General features: G+C 37.2%; 1 protein-coding gene across 2 annotated transcripts in view; it reads left to right on the plus strand.

The window, feature by feature from the left end:
- Positions 1-21,773, plus strand: part of CDK17 (cyclin dependent kinase 17) — a 94,271-nt gene that overhangs the window by 30,505 nt on the left and 41,993 nt on the right. The window contains exons 2-4 of one of the 2 annotated variants that reach the window (XM_035551570.2): positions 5,922-6,070; positions 10,528-10,566; positions 20,430-20,594. In XM_035551570.2, the coding sequence (XP_035407463.1) occupies positions 5,953-6,070; positions 10,528-10,566; positions 20,430-20,594 (322 nt within the window). In that variant the 5' untranslated portion in view covers positions 5,922-5,952. The remainder of the gene's footprint in view (positions 1-5,921; positions 6,071-10,527; positions 10,567-20,429; positions 20,595-21,773) is intronic. The other variant, XM_035551571.2, reaches the window with a different exon arrangement.

A 21,773-nucleotide genomic window follows, 5' to 3' on the forward strand; every position in this document is an offset into this window, starting at 1 on the left:
ATTTTTGAAGTGGTTCTGTTCCTAACAAGAAGGCAGTCTAGTTGGCCAGTCACATTGTTTCTAAAGGCTGAGCATGGAAAAACTCAGTAGAAATACTTTTTTGGCCTGATGTGAACAAATGCAAGTTGGAACAGATGCAGTGAGTAAGATGCCACATGTATAATCTATTCTTTTAGAGTGGATTTGTGATCGTAAGGAAGTGTCTCTTTATTAGATGTGAATTTTACAAGTACTCAAACTGTTGGTTTATGATCCTAGATGAATTAGCCGTATATTTCACAGTGTAATTAATTTTGTTCGGTATTTGATGTGCAAGATGTTTGTGTCATCGGTAGCTTTTTTCTTTTCCTTTTCCAAACTCAGGTAGATTGAGAACAGTTTAATAAAAGCAAACTACAGAAAGCTGTTTTTCTTCTTTAGATTAAGGGGACAATATCCTTGACAGGTGTTTCCTGTTTCTGTTTTTAATTAATGTTGTTTTCATTACTCTGAGTTTTTCAGACTTCTTTCTGACACAAGCTTGGATTATCACCTTCAGAAATACTTATTCCTGAATGATATGCATCTAAAGTTATTAATGCAGCCAAACAAATGAATGACACATAGTTTATTATGTGCTTGAAAATAACAGACATGCAACTGGTGTAATTAAAACGCTGGTGGAAGGTTGAATGATCAACTGCTCAGCTTTGAAAGACACAGTGAATGATGCCAGGGATTTTGAGAATCACGGAGAACTGCAATACCAAGGACCACGTGAGAGAGAGTGTCACGGTTCTTGCTGTTCTTGTTTCTGGTAGTGCGGACAGTTTTTGTTCTTCAGTCAGTAATAGCATACTTGATTTTTCCATCTTAGATTCTAAAAAATTAAGTCTCAATGGAATCTTCAGATCTCTACCAAACTGCCATACTTGTACCTTTTTTCACTTCTTAAAAAACGTCTTCACCCAATTTGGCCCACTGCAGTGGAAATGTACCACTTTGTACATTTCACAGAATCGGGCTGGTGCCCCTTGTATGTGTTTGCCTCCTTCCATCCTAGGACCTGATGTTGGGCTACCGGGTGAGCATCCAGCCCTTCAGACTGGCCATACTGCGGTCTGCTTTCTTTTATGTCCCCGGCCGGTGGCTTTAGTCCCTTAGCACTTCTTTAAGACTGTGGTGGCCAGACCCAGTACAAAGACCCGTCCCATGTCCACACTGTTGCTACAGGCTGCTGGTACTGAAGGTTTCTGGACTTGTCCTTTCCTCCCACTTCAGCTGTTGTCTTCAGATAATGAGTTTTTCTAACTGCCTTTAGATGTTTGGGAAGCACCTCACCCTCTTGTAAAGCAGCTTGTAAAAACAATCAAGTAGCAGCTTCATTGTGTGCCTAAGTGGAAAAGTAAATTTTAAAATGCTTAATCTCTGTGTAGATGCATCTTAATGCAATTTAACATCTGGAAACAGAGGAGTCAGCACTTAGTCTGATCCAAAGCTTATTGAAGTTCAAGGACGGGTTCCCACTGACTTCAAAGGGCTTTGAATCAGCCAGATCTTGGTGAGCCACCAGTATCTTTGACCCTCCTGAAATAAACCAGCTAAAATGTAAGCTGTTAAATATTTTCATTGCTTCTGAAAATTTCAGCTGAATTTGTTTAAGCTTACAAGGATTAAGCACATAGCATACGCTAACTGCATATGAAGACCTGCATTCCTTTTTTTCACTTCACCGTATCGGGGGCTGGGAGTTGGAGGGGGACAGGATTTTAGCTATCAGCATTATAAGGCCTCTGATTTTTGATGAGTGTGGAATCCAGATATTAATATAGAATGTAAATGCTTTAATATGTTTCTGCTATATATCCAGGACATCTGGTTTGGCCAAGTGGAAAGTGCTGTAGTACAGGCGTTGTGGGAAGGATGGGCCTGATACAGAGAAAGGGAGCCAGAACCCACATGTTTAAATCTGATTTTACCTTGATGATTTTAAAACTGGGGAGTTTGTTTTTAGAAATTTATACTTTTAAATGACATTGAGAGGGAAGTGGGAGTTTGAAGCAAACTGAGCTAATGACAGTGAGCATTGGAAACATTTTGTCGCGGGTTCTGAGGAGAAAAATGTATGAAAGGTAAATTTTAGTATAGTTTGGAAGGATTTAATAGTGGTGCTTCTTACAATGAAAACGAACTGTTCAGGGTTAGACTGGAAGTCATTTGTAAGAAGGAGCAGTGCCTTTAATACATTATTTCTTCCTTCATATCAGTTTAAGGATTGAACAAATATGTCTCTGCTAGCTTTTCTGGGTTGTAACAGATAGTACCGTGTCAGATTGCCTGTCCTCATTCTGTCTGCAGAAGACTAGAATTTCCATTAGCTGCATTCAAGTGTATGCATCTATCTGCTATGACATCTCAAATAGTTGTTTTGGATACAAATTTGAAATTCAGAGTAGGTAAATCCACAAAACAGAACAGTCAAGTCATAGAATCAGTGGTTTGGGTTGGAAGGGACCTTAAGGACCACCACATTCTAACCCCTTGCCATGGGCAGGGACACCTCCCAGCAGACCAGGCTGCCCAAGGCCCCATCCAGCCTGGCCTTGAGCACCTCCAGGGATGGGACATCCGCAGCTTCTCTGGGCAACCTGTGCCCATGCCTCACCACCCTCATAGTAATGAATTTCCTCCCAGTGTCTAATCTAAACCTCTTCTAGTTTAAAGCCATTACTCCTTGTCCCATCACTACACTCCCTGACACAGAGTCCCTCCCCAGCTTTCCTGTAAGCCCCCTTTAGGCACTGGCAGGCCGCTGTAAGGTCTGCTCAGAGCTTTCTCTTCTCCAGGCTGAATAACCCCAACTCCCTCAGCCTGTCTTCACAGGAGAGGTGCTCCAGCCCTCTGATCATCCTCGTGGCCCTCCTCTGGACTCATAGTAAAGGAGAGGCCTGCACTTATCATCATCTGTTTTCTGCTGGTGGCTCTGTTCTGGGTTCTGTTCTAAAGCTCCAAAACAAAAATAACAGCACGCATTCATCTCACAATTACTAAGAACTTAGGGGAAAATCATCAGTCTTACTACATCTAATCATAACCACTGGATATATATTACTAATTAAGTAACTCCATTTTAGATTTGTCAGGTTTCCTGTTAAACAGTGAAAATAAGCATGCATCTATTACAAACTGGTGAAAATGAATGTCAGATTACTTCCCTCTAATTTTGTTTAAGTGAATTAAAATCACCCTTTCTCTGAAGTTGCTGTCATTTTAGAGAACCAGTGCTACCTTTGGGTTGTGTAGATTGTATTTTGGAAGATCCGTTCTCTGAGACCTTGTCTCCAAATACAAGATTTATCAGGTTCTACAACTTTGGCCACAAGTGAGGATGAAGAAATCAAAAAGTCAGGACATTCTCAAGTGCTAAATGCTGGTCACTCCTTCTAAATTGCTTTCCGTTTTTTTGTTTGTTTGTTTGTTTGTTTTTTTAATATATATCCTCTACATGTCTGAATTAGCAAGAATACTGATGCTTTAAGGCAGGAACAGGAAAATTAAGTTTCATATCAGTGAGCAACTTTTTTTCCATTTTAAAAAAACATTAATTACATTTCAGTAGAAGGAAGCACTTACTCGCATGTGGATTCCCATTCCCGATTCCTTTTTACTGTTAAATTCTTTCAAAGTCAAGTCCTGAACTTGCTCAGAATCTGGGTAAAATTAGTGCTTCAGCACTCCACGAACCCTTCTGTAACAGGAGGAATTTTGTAAGTGTAGTTAACAAAATATGTACTTTTATATTATCTTGAGATTTAGAATCTCTTGGATTTTCTAATCTGTCTCTGTTCATTTGTATGTAATATTGTTCAGCAGTAGATCATCTTTTTGATTAGAAAATTGTGTAGGCTTAAATATTTGCAAGATTAAAAGCCAGGAACAGCCTGTTTCCATATAAAGGCATCTGTTTTTTCAGTTACTGCCCAAGTGGAAAATTGGAAAGAAATTGTTGTGCTTTCAGTTAGCTTTAGGGCATTACATAGCTAAAAATTCCATGTATCCTTTTTGAGAGTAATACATGTAGGGAGATGCAGGCTTCAAAAACACTGTAGGAGAACTGAGTAAAACCACAAATAAAGAATGTGCCCTGATATATTTTTTTAAAGACTAAATTTTTAAGAAGAAACATAGGCCAGCATTTTGGAAAAGTTAAAATAAACACAGAAACACAACAGTCTCAAATAACTTCTTTAGAGCAGGTCCTGAACAGGAAAAGTAAATGTTCTCTTGGAACATGCTCTGAGTTCAGTTTCTTAACAATAAGAATATCCTGCTTTTGAGTGAGAGGAGATAGAAATTATTCATGCTAAGGTGTGGCTTTATTGCACGTACAGAAATGCATTAAAAGAAGAGTACAGTTTGGAAACTGATGGCCTAACTGCATCTCCAGAAGGTTATTTTTTTTTTTCTACGTGTCTGTACACAATGCCTCTTTCTGCCTACTGCTGTAGTAGCTGTGGCTGTCTAAGGCGTTAACCTTGTTTTGTAATCTACCTCTCTCCCCTTGGACACCATTCCTTCTTTGTCAGTGTTTGTATTGTTCATCTCAGGCTGTTGGGCTCAAATCCCAAAGGTCATCTTTTATCCATCCCTATGGGTTACTTACCGTAGCAAGCAGCATAGTCTTGTGATGTTTTAGGGTGCATAGGCGTTCTCCTACCATCAACAGCGACTTTCAGCTTCTTCCACCAGTTTGTTCTCCTTTTTATTATCTAATGTCTAGATAAAGAGTAATCTACGCAGTTGGGAAGTGTATGCTTAGAGGGATGTTGTCAATATAAAAGTAATCATATTCAGAATTTGTTGTTCAGTGTAGATATTTAAAGTACTACTTTTTGCATTTCTCTGGAGGAGGACATCAGGGAAAACTTGATTTTCTAATTTTGTATGCAAATTATGCATTTTGGAGTGTGAAGAGGCTGATAGAAGCAGGAGAAAAGATAAGAGCAGCTCAGAAATACAAGTATGCTGTGCCTGTGTTTGACACTGCCTGTATATGTGTATTTGAGGCTATGAGCAGATGAACAAGTTCCTGTGAAATAACATTTAGGGTGAATTATCCATAGGGGGAAATGAAAGACACAAGTGTGCTTACTGCAGTGCGCCATGTGTTTGCCCTTACATGACAAAGTTCACTTACCAGCTTAGACCTGTGGCAACATGCTTATCTACCTATACCTTTGTTATTATTGCTTCTTTGTTTGCCTACCATTTTCCACAGAGAAGGTGCCTCTGGTTTGTTCCCAGTTTAGTCTTATTGCCTGACTGGAGAGAAGCATCCATCCTAGCTGTCATTGTCAGGTCCTGGCTGTCATCTCCCTAGGTAGGATTGGGTTTGAGAATTGCATTTGTGTTTAAGGCTTTTAGTGTTGTCCACTTCCTCCTTTTGTGAAAAGGGCAAGATACAGAGCAGGTCAGTAACCTGTCATCCTTAAGCAGATGGGCTGAAAGGGAGTGAAGGTTCAGCATCATCATCCTCAGCAGGTTTGGTGACAGGGACTGTAGGGGGAGTGCAGTGACATAGGCAGGGGAAGTGCGGTAAAGGAGGCAGTAGTGTGCGCTTGTCAAGTCTTCCAATGACTGCTAATTTTTATTATTGGATTGTAAAATTAAATAGCGATCAAATTAGCGGTTATGTTTTTTTCTTAAGCAAAGATTTTTGCTTTCTCTAACAGTTACCAAAATTGCAAAAGTGTATGGGCACGTCTCCAGACATTCTTCTTCAGTCCAGTAGAGTTACTTTTGTCTAAGGATATTAATGTTTTATGGATAACTTGCATATTGACTTAAACTTCTTTAAGTCTTCCTTCATTTTTATGTGAGTTAATTGGTTTACTGATTAACTAATTTTTTTTCACTTCTTGTTTTTTAATCTCTCTTTTCAGGCTTCCTTAAGCCAGACTTAATATTGATAGAATGAAAAAGTTTAAGAGGAGACTTTCCTTAACCTTGCGTGGAAGCCAGACCATTGATGAATCATTGTCTGAGCTAGCAGAGCAAATGACAATTGAAGAGAACAGCAGCAAAGATAATGGTAAGCATATCTTTTCATTCAAATACGAATTTGATCAGGTCCTGCTTGAGTGAATGGTGTTGGGTTTTTTCATGTTTCATAGCTGCATGGAATTCCTTATCAAGCTTTTAATTTAACTCACATTTGACTAGCCTAGTTCTTTTAACAGTCTGATATGTTGTCGTTTATTGGTTTACTTTAATATCAAACTGTTACACAGCTCTTTATCCAAAGCTTCCTAATTTGCTATTTTAATGTAGTGAGCAGCAAGGATCGTAATGCTCTTTCAATAAACACCTTATTGTATGACTTTAAAGGGTCTTACATCAACTTCATATGGCTTCAAATTCAGTTTATTTCCCAAAATCGTTATTCAGTAATATATTGATAATAATTGCTTAAGTATTTTGAATAAAACTGTTTACATTATCTTTGGTGATGTAGTGCACTAGTCTGAGAACTCTGTCGCCTCTTCATGTCTTTGAATAGAACTTCTCTTCAACAATATGAAGGCATTTAGAAGCATCCGGGACACCTATCTTGTTTGTGTATTCTTATTCAGTTCTTTCGCTGATTCCATAAGCGTACTGGCTGCTGTAATATCCACGGTAATGATAATACTGCATCTGAATCCAAGTTGCAGTAATAGCAACTAGAAGAGACTGTGTTTCTTTGTTCTGTTTCCTTGGCTGCAGCATTGAAGTCATATTTCATCTTCTGTGCTGATTAGTATTATTTCTTGTTCTGCTGACATCTAAGATTTTCTCAAGTATCAAGTGATCTGAATTTTTTTCACCTCACACCAATAAGTGTTTCTGAATATTCAGTGGGAATATTCAGGCAGGACTGGGAAATTTAAACAGAAGTAGAGGCAATGGAATTTGCCCTGCAGACTTTTAAACCCCATCCAAGATCTGTTGCATACCGAGCTGACTTTACCTTGGACAAAACAAAACTATTCGTGTTTTTCATTTTTATCTTTAATCCCTGGCTTGTTCATCGCTATTGTCTTCATCATGGGCTGTGCCTGATAGCTTGGAAAATGATGTCTGTTAGAGCTTTATGCATATATACAACAGATCTACACCAAAACAATAATTGTAGTATTTTTGCACTAGTATGTATAAAATACTTTCTGAGACATTCTGAGCAGTTGTCCAACATGGTTTTGCTTGTATTAGCCTTTGTTACTGACTCATATTTTCTTCAGACCTCTATATACTTCTGATAGATTGATTCCATTATGCAAATAAGTGCTAAGAATATTACTTCTATGCTGGGAAATAAGCATCAAAAATTGTCACCAGCATCAGCGAATGTAGTGAACTGGGTTACTGAAATGATTCAGTTGAAAACTGCATCCAGGAAGAATAAAAAGACTTTGATTTAAACTGGATCACGTTCTGTGTTATAGCTCAAGGTGGAAAGAACACAATAATTTGTTTCTGACATGTGAGCTCATGCTATCCTAAACCTTGTATAACTCTATTTGTGGTTTATAATATATGAGAATTATCTCAAGCAGCAATATTTAGATGTCTTCTGCATATTTCTCAACCAGCTTTGACAGACTTAACTTCTCTGTAGATACTTAAAATGTTTCTAGTTACAAATTATTTATTTATCTTCCAATACTCATTTTACTTTGCTTTCCACATTATCTCATTGGCCAAAAGGAAGCTTATATGCCAATATATGCCAATATTTTGTGGTATAATACATACTATGTTTAGAACTGCAAGATATTGTCAATGCCATAATAGAATACCTTTGGATACATTAAAGTGTTGTAGATCTTTTTCAAAGAGGAAGGATAGTAAACACAGATTGTACTGTTGCTACATGTAATCTTTAATTCACTTCTGTCATTTAAAAAAGTTTTACTGCCATTTGCTTCCCTTTTCTGATACTTTTACAGTGCTTGCATTAGTATCAGTTTTAACTTTGATCTTACAGAGATGAATAAGATAGTAGCTTGTTTTTTTTTTTTCCTTCAAAAACTCTTAGTAAGGTTGGAAAAATGCTTGCTACACCATATAGTCCTGCTTTTCTAAAGGAAGCTCTTAACTTTCCCACTATTTAAGATATTTTGGAAGGAGTAGTTCTCAGATGGATCATAGGAGAAAAGATTTGGGCAACAATTGCTGAAAAAAAAACACAGGAAATGAGTTCTCTCTTCTGGTGAAAGATAAGTTAGGCTTAGGTAGTGAACACGGCCTGGAAAATGGTCCTTCAGTGGACATAAAAATTACTTACAGAGAAATGCTTAAATGAGAAAGGCTTGCCTCAGTGTCTTTATAGGTGTAATTGGAGTGCGAAGAAGCCTGTACTAGCTGTAAATATCAAATTGGGACACATGAGAAGATGTAGTCTCTTAAAGAACAGCTTATGAGTTGATAGAATCATTAGGGTTGGAAAAGATAGATACATTAAGGTCTCAGAAGTGCATTTCTTTACTGCGGTAATGCTGATCTGAGAAGACAGGAGCAACCTTCTCCCGTAGTTTTGCTTTAAAGAGGAGGAAATGGCTTGTCCACCCTGTGGAACAGAGAAACACAAATGTGACCATTTTGCAGACTTTGGGTCTGTTCTTGAACTTAGAAAACACAGTGTAGTAAGTAAAAGCAAGCCAATATCTTCATCTACAGAGAATCAAAGTCCAGGGTACAGACAGTCTTCAAAAAGTGGTTCTTCATATGTAGTTTAGCCAATTCTCTTTCCCATGCCAAAGGCAAGGGTAGAATGTAAATACCAGAGGCATTTACAACAGAATTTTCTTCTGCTGTTGTGAGTTTTGTTTTTATTTTTTTCTTCCTAGAGATTAACCTGTCTTGTCTTCTGTCATTCCATCCTGATGGCCATGTTCACTGAAAGATGTTTTTTATACAAGCCAGCTTTTTTTCTTCCTGAAAAGTGTGTTCAGCTGCACCTTAGAGACTACATTCATAGAAATCCACTTCTGTGCTGACCTAGGATCCATACTCATCTCTGATTTTTCATGTGTGTCCTGTAAAATCTATATTTGAAAGTTACGGTTCAGCACTGTGATTCCAGATGTAGATCACATGCACGTAATACCAGGGGCCTTTTGTCACAGTTGACCTTCTGGAGTAGCCTGTCTTGTTCAGCACCCTCTCAAACTTTTCCTCTCCCAGAACAATTGCCTCTGATTCCAAGTAGCTGCTGCTCTCATCCATAGACCTATCTTGTCATTAGCTCTAACATTTGAGTGGGTTGTTTGAAGATTGGTTTTAGAGAACATTACTCCTAATGTAGAACAAATTGTCCCATTTGTAGTTCACAGATGTAAAAATAGATGCATAACTTGATTTTTTTCGCAATGCATTGATACCACTGAATCAGCTGACCTTTTGTATGCAGTCTCATTTCACACACAGCCTCCTTCATCATGTTATGTCAGTACAGTCTCAGCATGCAGCACTTACCCATCAGCAGCAAAATGGGATTAGCAGGGATCAACCCATATTGTTCGGTGCAATAGCAATGCTGTAGCACAGAGCTATTGCACTGAATGTGGAATAATCAACAGTATTCTTTCTGGAACACCATCAAATTACTTTGTGACCAGAAACCTATGTATGATTAAATCTGCCTTACAAATTACATTCATCATAATTGGCTTTTGGGTGTGAAAGCATCACATAATCAGATGCATAAACTGTAAAAGTAGAGGGACTGATGAAATGCCTAATACACATCTGAAGCCTTATGAACTGTGGGCTGTACAAAGGATACTTTGGGGTATTTTTTCATCTGAAAACAGCAGCTTTGTCATGGTCTTTGATGTTTTAACATACAAAACTAATTAGTTGGATTTGTTGTTTGTTTTTAATTGTCTTGATTCGAGCACAATAACATTTTGCTGGCTTGTTCCTTTAATTTTAGGTTCTACATTAATATATGTATTCAGATTGATATTAAAAATACTAAATGGTAATTTGTAGCACTTGACAACTAAATTTGCTCCTGAAATTTTTCGTTGCCAATGACATACTAATGAAATTTGGCTAGAAGGAACATCCAGATCATGCATATTTAAAGCCCAATTAACTGTAAAATTTATGCAGATGCTTTAAACACATATGAACATGCTTTCTAATGAAAGTGAAATACCGGGCTGTATTGTCTAATATTATTAAATACATTATCATAAGCTCCAAGCATGCTTTTAAGATTAATTACAAGATATGTTCCTAAATACATACACAGCTCTTGTGTTAATATACAAGTAACAATTTGGTTGGAAAGCCATTATATAATGCCTTTTTTTTTCTTTATATATATTTATATATGGATACATACTTGATAAAACAAGTGAGGTTCTGATAGAATTGACTTCATGAACTTCACAGAATCATAGAATAATATTTATCTCCATTTAGTCTGTCGTAGCTCAGTCATATGATCATGGGATCTACTCTCACAAACACTTGCATAATTTTTTTGTAATTTTACAGGTGTGAGTAATAATGGAAGGATCAGCTACAATAAAGTGCGTAAGTGTTTTTTAGGTTTAAGGCCTTAATGACTAGTTACTACTCTGGTAAGAAGAATAAACGTTTGTAAAATTGACACGTTGCTGTGCTGTCTCAGAACAGCCAAATCTTTATGTAGTTGTAGTCATTTCATATCATCTTCAGTACAGCTGAGAAAGTCCCATCTGCTGTGTGTGATTCCTTGAGTATGTAAGGAAAACGGTGAATTGCAACATATTTTCAAGACAATGTTCTTGGATTGAAAATATGAGCACAGAAATACTTACAAGTAATAAATCAGTACAATGTCTTTCTTGATACTGGAGGAAAGTATCGATATAAAAATGCTGGGGAGGAAAAAAAAAAAAGAAATCCCCAGAAGTGATAGAGCTCATTCTAGAACTATAGATTACCACAAATAACTGGCAGTTGTCACAGCTAAATACTGAACCTCGTACTCTTCCTTACACCCTACTGACAATGGTTTTATTATAGTCTGTACGTACCTTCTGTGCTGTGGCATACATCAATTTTTGTTATTACTGTTCAGTACGTTTTTTCCATCCCACGTATCCTGCACAACATAGTGTTCTTTCTTCCCTTCTGTTTTAATTTGCTCCTTCCCACAAAACCTTGAGGCTCTGTTTGTGTGTGGAAGTGCTTATAAAGTGAAATGAGCATGAAAATTCAGGGCCTGAAAGCATGCTTCAGAGACCTGTAGTCTTGAGGAGTTTTTGTCCACTCCTAAGTCCGTTCCTTCAGAAGCAGAGCACAGGTTTGGCAGGAGAACGTGGCGTGTAGCTGCAGAGGTGGACTCTGTATATACAACAAATTTCTACTAGCGTAGGCTCACTGATGAAGATTTAGAAATTTGTTCTCAAGTGCCATTCAGATATACTTGTGAAGTACAGAAAAGTAAAATAAATGTTGGCTGTTTTATTGTTGGTTTTTTTTGTTGTTGTTTATTTTTTCTGAAAGTAGGGCAGAAAGGAACTAGGTCCTCTCTTTCCTGATTTGATTGGCAATGTAGCCTCACAGATATTTGTGTTGGGAGCTACAGGGTAGTTGTGTGTGGGAAGGCAAGGGATACTTGGCTGTAATGCTGACGTGTTGATTTAAATTGTACCTGTAACAGTGTTCTGAAGGATTTTGTGTAGTGTAATGTCTTCTGGAAGTGGGCGTTTTAGAGGGAAGATTAGTACTGGTGGTATGTCATGCATGATAGAAGATGTAGAACTATCAAACTTGTGTTCAAGTAAGTGTTCTGATGGCCAGAACTACAGTCTTGAGAATTGTCAACAGTATGAAATATATAAATCTCAGAGGCAGACTTTCAGCTTTGACTATTTTTCATTTGTTTGTGATCTTCTTCGTCTTGATACCTAGACAGAAGCCAAAAACTCATCATACATGAATTCAACTTTGAAAGGCTTTTTGTAGTGTATTTTGGATGTCCTGGTCTCATTTTTACCTTGTGTGTTATCTCTTATTTTATAGCTTATACAGAATCCATGGAAAAGCTTATCATCCACCCCACCCAAAAAAAAAAAAAAAATTACAGGATCATTACAGTGCCATTGTAGTCACTGAGGTACTTCACTTTCATTTCTGGGAGAAACTTGAAGGCTGTGTTTCTTTAGTTTTCTTTCAGCATTTTTCTTCCACTGTTTTACCAATATTTTCTGCCACATCTTCCAAGTGAAGAAGACATGCTCTAGGTATCACTGCTCTGCTCAAATGGATTAATTTTGAGCAATGGGAGGAATCCTTCAAAGGTTCTGCTTAGTTTGTAATGTTATAATAGTCAAGTTTGAAGCTTTCATCATATTTAATGAATATATACAGTGGTTTTCAATGGCTGCTCTATTTTTAGAGCTGTTTAATGTTTTCCTGGGTATCACATAATAATGTTTTGTTTTCCTGGGTATATTCCTGTTTAATGTTTTCCTGGGTATCTCATAACGGAGTCCAAGGAAACAATCTCATAAAATAACGTATAAATATACAGTAATTTATGCAGTGCTCTTTATGCAGCTCCATGAGAGTACAGGTAACAGCAAATCTATAGCTGCTTTGGGTTATTCAAATATTTCTTCTATGGGAGCCATCATCTGCAATCAACTAATTTTACTGATTGGGTCTGACAGGCTTCCAGCAGTGTAATTAAATATTGTATAGTGCAGGATATCAGCTCTACAGTGTCAGAAATTCACAGACTTACATTCTAGGACTTCTGAAGAAAGAAGGGGCTTCTTGACAACAACTTCTTCAGGAAAGCAGTTTATTCAAAATATTTTGTATTGCAAGTCCAAAAAAAGTCAGTCTGTTGCCAACAGACATACAATAACTGAGTAGTCATTAATACAGCATATATTCAGGTTAGTTAAATGAATATGTTCTAGATATTGTTAAAATATGATTAAGCTATACAACAGTAGCACTTAAAACTTTGAAGCAGCTGATATAAATATTTTTAAAGGGTTATGATGAATTGCAAGCTTCATGCAAAGCTGTCTGGAGTATGAAAATTTAGTTTCATTTGCATAGACTTAACATTTCCCTGTTCTCTATCAAAATGGAGAAAGGAAAAAAAAAATCACACTGAAAGTTTTCTGAAGTAAGGGTGAGGTCAAGGTAGATGGAGAAGAAACTGCATAGAGTTCTGTCCTACAAAAAAACAGTAGCTGATTCTCAGGGCATTTAGTGAGATGTCACCATAGTTGAGCCAATCCAAAGTCAAGCTGCAGCTAAAAGTGATGAGTGAAGTTCTGCCTCCTCCCTCGTGTCTGCACTTAGCACTCTGCGCGTCCTGTGATGGCCTAGTTCAGAAACCTAAATCAAAATTACCCTTCTTTTTGCCAGGGAAGGACCTAGGACAATCTTTCTGGTAGCAGCTGTGAATTGTCAGGCTTGCTGTTACACATTTACTTAAAATATAGAGCACGCCTGGGTTCATTCCTATTTCAGAGGTCATAGGTGCTTTGGTCTGGGTCTCCAACATCTGTCTTATTTTGATTAGACAAAACTCCTGTTGTGTACATTATTTATATGAAAGTCAAAAATATATTTATGTATTAGTATGTTTTCCATCTCCAGAATGGAGGTTACTGAATAAATGCATTTTTGTGCAGACTTACTCAGCTCTATCAGCAATGCCTGATTTAAGGGGAAAATGTCATCATGTATGACAGGTGATTTTGATTCTTTATTAAAGCTAGCTGAAGCAAATATCATTCCACAATTTAGACAGTGAAATCTGAAAGCCAGCTTGGTCTTTCTGTCACATAATAGAGATACTCATGGGACCTGAAAAAAATAAAAAGACGTAGTTGAATAACTGGTTTTAGATATTCATAAAATGTGTTTTAAAATGCATTTACATTCCTAATAAAAACACTTTCTTTCCTTAATCCACTGACTGACATGTGACAGTATGTCAGTAGCTGAGGCCTTGCATAGAAATGCCAAGCAATTTGCAGTCTCTCTGGATCTCAGATTAAGTAAATCCAGTTAAGTAAATTCAGCACAGGAACAAAAGAAGTGGTGTGGCCCTTTAAGACAGATGGGTAACAAGAAGAAACATTGGGGATATATTGAAAAATGCTGAACTTGGGAATAATTTCAGGCCAGAGTTTGTGGTTACTTTAAATTACAGTTAAAGGAAGAAAATAAGGCATCTTTATAACCTCGTAAAATAGTTGCTTTTAATTAATCCAGTGGACAAGCTTCTTGGTTATATTGACTATTGTTCTACTCTATACTGGCAGTGCTCCTATTTATGACATAAAAAATTGGTTTCACTTATGCTTAAGCATAAATTTCTGTCACTTTGTAATTGAAAGATTTCAGCGTTTTACTTGAGTTTTCTGTTTCTTACATGTTTGTTAGCAGTGGTGTTGGCATTATTTCAAACACAGCAAGACAGTACCTTACTGGGCACTGTATTTTCTTAAAATACAAGTGTGTTTTCTAAAACAGATCAGCAATGTGGTTTAGGAACTCTTAAAACATCAGTAAGCCAGGCTGCCTGTATTTTGAAGAGTATTTTCTTTCAATGGTGCTGTTGTAGTTATTTTGTATTGTGCCAATAATAACAGAAGTTTGAGTGATAGGATGCAAGCAATACAAGAAAATGATCCAAATAACATAAAACAGCTCAGCATACACCAAACTTGAAAATCAAGTAGTGCAGTAGTGTACAGTCACTATGTGTTGCCCAATTTTAAACTCAGAGATTTGCCAAGATGTACACATAGCAAGGTAGCATGCATCTTGCGTCATAAAAAAGGTGCACGTGTGTGTATGTGTAAATAATTACAACAAAAGGGTACGTTCATGTTTCAAAAAGGGTTTGGGACACTGAGAAGAAAAATGTGTTTTCTGTACACTAGCATAATGTGTCTAAATATTTTCATTTGGAAAATACTAACCTTTTTTACATTTAAAGGAAAGATTTGCGTGATTAGTCTTAATGTACTAGTAATTAGTACATCTTAAGAAATTTAGGAGTTGAACTGAATTTAGTAGTTAATCCTTGAACGATGAGACCAAGATGAAGTGATTTTGTAACCAGAATATGAAGCAAATACTGTATTAACTGACCTGATATGATTCAAAAAGAACCACCACCTCTCTTCCAGCTTGCTTTTCATTTTATAAGCTTTATCAGTTTGGAATTAAAGCTTGTAGAGTGGACTGAGGAAAGAGAGCTGGAGAAAAACAGTTATTGAGGTCTTTGCAGGAATGAATGGTTGTGACAGTGGGAACAAAGCACTTGCAGCTGCACCCCTGCAGCAGGAGTCTTGCAGTGTAAGGACAGCCGGAGTTCTGGAGAGCTGTCCTCCTGTCTCTGGTGGTGACAATTAAGGGAACGTCTAAGATTAGAGCTCAAAATGTAACAGCATTTCCCATGGGTACTCTAACAGTTTCTAGTTCGGAGACTTCCTGAACGTGTTCCTGTGCATTTAGTAACCCTGAGCAGGTCACTTGTTCAGTCTCCCCTTGCATCTTGTAAGCTCTGGGTGCTCGTCACATCCTGTGGTGAGGAGTTTCCACAGACTGCGCATTGTGAAGAACCACTTCCGTCTGTTGTACTTACCCTGCCCCTGCGAACTTTCGTAGTGACCCTGCCTCTTGGGCTGGAGGAGGTGATCAAGCTGTCTGTCCCCTTACAAGCCTGTGGATTGTGTCATGTCTTCTGCAGTTGCTGCTTTTCGAAGTGGAACAGTCTTAGGCTGTGTAGGCATTCTTTCTGCAGCAGCCCTTTTGTCTTCGGTCACCCTGGTAGTACTTTTGAGAGCCCTTTATGGTTTTCATCTGTTTGAGAGAGGAAGACAAGATCTTGATGCTCAAAATGCAATAGACACATACATTTGCATGGTGATTACTCCCCTATAATTTCTGATCATTGTTTGTTGTTTTAGCTGCAGCTGAACGTTAAACCAATAGCCCCATGAAAATATCTACTGTAGTACCAGAAAAACCTCCTTCTCACCAAGAAATTCGTGTCAGCTAAGCCTTTGGGTGGTTACTGAGTTATATTTACCAAGTACAGTGATGCTAACTTAAGGAATGTTAGTGAGTTTTATATAGTGAAACATTTTTTTTTTTGAAGACAAACCAAACCTATAATCACAGAGATAAAATTATAAGAGGCAGTTTATAGATGTATGTAATAAAGGCATATAACTTTTATAGATAGCTTTGACTCATCTTATTCAAGAAAAATCAGTTGCACTACAATCTCACCATAAAACCTGCCACACTATCCTTCAAATGTAGTGATTCAAAGTATTACTAATATTGCAAAAAATGAATTCTCAAAGTGGCTGAATTGAAATTGTGACTTAGGGGTCTTGGAGATTGTTGGACAGCGTTAAATACTGTTTTTGAAAGTGCGGCTTTTAAGTGTTTCTATGTTTAAAATGCACAAAAATAATAATAAACAGTCTTGTAAATTCACTTTCAGCAGAGTTTGCTTGATCATTTTCAATATTTGTTCCAATTCTTACATGTTACTGTCACTTGCAGGGAGGAGGCAGCACACAAATGATGAATTCATGTGACCATTACTTTAAATGTTTATAGCATACCACAATGCAAATTTAACTGTATAGGCTATAACAAAAAGACTTTTTCAGATCACAAGTCTTTGTTATACCATCATAAAAAGAGAATGCCATATGATCCTTCCTTTAAAAAAAAAAATTAGTATGTACTAGGATTAAAAAAAAAAAACACCTTGTAATCAAGTACCATTAATAGTTCTCTTAGTGAAAAGCACAGTAATAATTTGAGAGCTCGTGTAACTTCATTTCATTGTTTGCAGGTAGTTATGCCTGGCCTACTACATGACCTAAATTATTTTTGCTAACTTTTGTAATGGGTTCCATAATTTAGAACAGTACGTATGACTGTGCAGAAAGGTAATAGTTGCCTCTGATTACAGAAGTTATTTTTGTATAATTAGATCTTATTATATTAAACATTAGTATTTCATTTTATATAAATTAGCCATTTGCCATTAATTTTACCTGTGTTTATCCTTACTGACCAGACTTTTTTTTATATGTTAAGATATTTAGTCGTTTTGTTTTAAACTGTAAAATATATGCAAATCTACCAGTGCCACAAGGAAAATAAATTTTTGAAATAATCATCTCTGTTCATCACACTTTTATGTTCATTACTAGCATAAAACCTAATCTTTACTTAAATCATTTGGTGTATTCATAAATTCTGACCTTTTTAATGTGCTACGCAGTTCATAGAGATGAACTTTTGATCAGGAAGACAAAAACCATAACATACAACAGAAACTGTCAGCTTCGTACATATGTGAATGCAAATGTAGTCCACATGTGTGGGTACGCTCCACTGTGGTTAATTATACAAGACTCATCAGAAAATGCAAATATCTAGATGTAGGGTACGATTTGAGAAGACCAAGATGTTATACTGTCTCACTTGTAAACAGCTTTGCTTCCAGCCATATGGCCCTGCCTTTTCCTTGTCATGCCTTTGGTACTTTCTGACCCTTCTTGAGGTGTATGCTGGCATCTTACTTTTCTCATTGTAATGAGAAACTGAATATTTTTCATGCAGAATTTTCATTTTTGTGAGAGGCACTAAATCTTGTCACATGAGAGGTATTTTCAGTTACACGTCAGTCTGTCTCAGCACTTTGCTCAAGGTTTAAGTTACCCTCCAATGTGTAAAGATAGTGACAGTAGTGTCCGAGCTGAAAAACATTTGAATGTTTTTTAGCAGTAGACTTCCATACTAAAGAAATTTTCTGAGAATTTTGTTACAAGGTTTACTGTTAGAGTTTGGGGGAATTTGAGGGGCTCTTGCTGTTCTTGGTGTATCAGGGCTTGGTCAAAGGGAGGAGAGTTTTGCTTCCTGTATTTTCCCAGAAAAAAATATCTTTGAGTTGGTTTTCTTTTCTCTTGAAAATCTGTTTTAGAAACAATTGAAATTAAGTGAAATTACATATTTTATATATATTACTTATTACATATATAGGTAATAAAAATGAAGTAATAATTTCAAAATTAGGCAAGCTAGCAACTGGAACCCACCAAGTGCTGTAGTCACACCCAGTGATGACTGTCTCCACAAAACAAACTGTGCACTGAACAGTGGTTTACATTTTAAGAGTTAGCATTCTTTTGTTCAGCATTGTGTACAAATTCATGGTGAGGTTTTTGGTCTAAAAGCTGGGTGAAATTCAACCAAAGATTAGTAAGAAAGTTGGAAAGCAGAAGGCTTAGTAGAAAATGAATGCAGAAGTTGTGCTATATCCGAACCAATGTGTTTTCTGTCATGGTATTAGTAGCTAGGTTTTGTTCAAAAATTGGCAAGGAAGAAATGTACTGCCTGCTGCCCTAGGATCGATGTAGTATTGAATGCACAGAACAAGGAGGCTGATGGCTCAAATAAAAAGAGATGATTAGAAATAAATACTTAGGCCAGAGAAGCACAGAGTTTTGGAGGTGAAGGCACCAATCACACTTCACGTACGTATACACAGATGCCTGGTGTATTCTTCCTCTTACTCACCCCTCTCTGAAGCTGTGTTTGTGAAGGATGCTAATGGAAAGCTGCAGGCAGAATCACAGCAGTGCTGACATGTCCTTTCAAATTCTACCTTCTGCCTGAAGCCTTTTTTTGGCTTTTTATTTTGTTTCCTGCAGCAGCTGGGTTAAAATGATTTTTGTCTTAATATATTATTCATATTATATGCAAAAAATCCTTGCATAATTACTTTTTAAAGTCATTGGCCTATCCTTGGGTATTTCTGTCTGTGTACTTCTGCCTCTTGTTTTAGACTGTCAGGTCCTAATATATCCAGGGTTTTTGTACATGTGTGGGAGTTCTGGGGGAGAGAAGGGGCTCCCTTCAAGACCCTGTTTTGCTTAGGTTACAAGGTGTTTGTTGTTTTCCTTTCTCGCTGCAATTCTGCTTTCTGTGAAATTAGGTCTCCTTGCTGTATTCTTCTTATTTTGGAAGGAAAAGCAAGGTTTTGGGCTCCCTGCATGTGCGAATATGAGTCAGGGTGATGAAACAGCATCCCAGATTGCTCCCTGTCACAGCACAGAGGGAAGCTGTGAGCAGATCCCAGCTGTGCCATGCCCTCAGAGCAGCAGCTCCAAAAGCGCCTGGCAGGGCTCCGCTCAGCTGCACTCACCCTGCAGTTGCTCGGTGTAGGGGTGCTGGCTTTTCTGTCCTCCAAGCAACACCAAACCAGCTGTATCTGTAAGGGTAATGAGAATCAGATGATGGAAAAATAAACTGAACTGTCGTTTTGGCACATTTAGTCTGCAGTACTTGGGTTCTGGGCGTTTCCCTAGCGTATGGGGGTAGCGCTTGTATGTAGCTTCCTTTCCCCCGTGCACGTTTTCTGTAGTGACAGTATTTCTTTTTTAAGCTCTTGTATGAGTGACTTCATCAGTGGCTCTGATCAGTCCCGCTTTGTGACAAGCAATGCAAGCTGTCTTCTGTTCTGCTTCTCGTTGTGGTTAAAAAGCCTCCCTGCTTTTGGAGAGCCTGCTTCCAGAAGCACAGCTAGTGCACGTGTGCAGTCAGGCTGGCTGGGGGGACACGAACGCTTCATTGATGTATGCAGCTGTGTAGCGGGTTTTAACATTTCTAATGTTGCTCCTCTTTTAGAAAGCGTTTATCAATAATTATAATAATAAAAACAAATCTTACAATCCTGCTGTTGGGTCTAAGTCCTGTGTGAGACATAATCCGATGGAAAGCCAAAATAACTGTTTTAAATACTTAAAGGTTATCAGAATAATAAATCACCTTAATTACGGCATGACCGCTGCAGTGTGTATGGACAGGTACGTTTCCTTCTAAGGACTTCCAGTAGCAGGACCTCACTGCTAGTGACCCTCAAGAATTGTGAGAGCATGAGTATTTCTAAAGGCATGCTGTTGAATTTGCTCATTGTGTGAGTTGATCTAACAGCTGGTTTATTTAAATTATAATAAAGATAAAAGCATTGAGCAATCAGACAAAGCATTAATTCAGAAGAAAAAACTAATATTAAAAGCTACTTTCTGTTCTAATTTGCATTTTTAGACTGTATATTCAGACTGTTTTTCTGATCAGTAGTAGAGTGACAGAATTTAATAAAATGAAATTTGGGAAATATTTAATGCTGTGCTTTGTATTAACTTGCTAATGGAGAAATGGCTGTGGTATTGTGGTCTACTGTTACTATAAAAGAGAATCTTACCAGAATGGTGATTTCCTGTATAGTAACTGTTTTTTTTCTTTTTTCTTTTTTCTTTTTTTTTTTTTTTTCTTCTGGCATGTTCCTGACACTCCTACTTGCTTATGGGAATGAATATTTTGATCCTTGTGAATTGTAGAACCAATTGTGAAGAATGGCAGGCCTCCAACGTCTCACAGCATGCACTCATTTCTCCACCAATACACAGGATCTTTCAAGAAGCCCCCTTTACGGAGACCACATAGCGTCATAGGGGGCAGCCTCGGCTCTTTCATGGCAATGCCCAGAAATGGGAGCAGATTAGGTAATATACTATATTGTTTGTTTAAATTCATTTTCCTATGAAGAATAATGTCTGTATTGGTTCTTAGCAAGAGATATAGTTACTCTAATGCTTTAATAAATCTCTGGAAATGCTTTTTTTTTTTTCTGGGGTTGTTGGAGGAATTTCTTTTTAAGGTACTGAATGTCTCTGAAAGATTTTCAGGAACAGCAATTACAAGAACTCACAGAAGTCATCCATTAATTTTTGACAAGTTACAAAATAACTCTCATAATACCTTATAAGGAACCTGTGTGTCCAGCTCAGTTAAGTATTGGTGAGAACTACAACAACTGAGTATGAGAAAAATAAAAGGTTAATCATCCTATGTGTGGAATTGAAAAATAAATGGTGTATTATTTAGACTTGTCAGTAATATAGGGGGAAAAATTGCTTTTTTCAGTGATAAAATAAGACCACTCAACTATAATTATCTTGTTGTGGTGTTGAGCTATACTTGCAGTTCTGTTGGGCAAATGACTTAGAAATATGTTTTGTCTTCTGCTTCAAGTAATATGTCATGTTGCTGCCTACAGTCACCGGTAATGTTTTACCCTGCTTTTATGTTATTTTAAATTATGTTTTATTAATTGATACTAGAAAATGAGAGCAAGCCAGTTTAATTAGAATTTTATGAATTTTTTTAGTCTTTTGCCCTCCTTTCGAAGTGTGATATTTAAACTGATCTTGCTCAAGATTAAGCTACAAGTGAAGATACTCATCAAACCAATTACATCCTCCTCTGCTGTAATATCACTTATCACATTAAAAACATTGCCTCTTTACTGTTTACGTTACCATTCAGTCCAGGAAAAAAGAAAAAAAAAACATTCCGTCCTCTTGAATGAAGTTTAGCAGCTGTTATCACACACACAACAAAACAGGTTTTCATGTGCATGTAGATTTGACTACAGTATGAATTCCTGATTTCACTCAGGTCTTATATATTACTCTCCTCCCACCCTCCCCCGTTTTTTTTCCTAGACAAGCTTTGCTTGAGTAAAAATTGTCAATAATCGAACAGGAAGACAAAGGGTTTTTTTGTTTAGTTTTGTTTTTTAAGTGTACATAAAGATATCTCTGCTTAGGACTATTTAGTCTTTTATGGGTTATTTGCCAAATCAGCTGTATATAAAATACGTACTGGAACAGCAGAGATGT

This window comes from Cygnus atratus, chromosome 1 (genome assembly GCF_013377495.2).
Source record: "Cygnus atratus isolate AKBS03 ecotype Queensland, Australia chromosome 1, CAtr_DNAZoo_HiC_assembly, whole genome shotgun sequence".
NCBI lineage: Eukaryota > Metazoa > Chordata > Aves > Anseriformes > Anatidae > Cygnus > Cygnus atratus.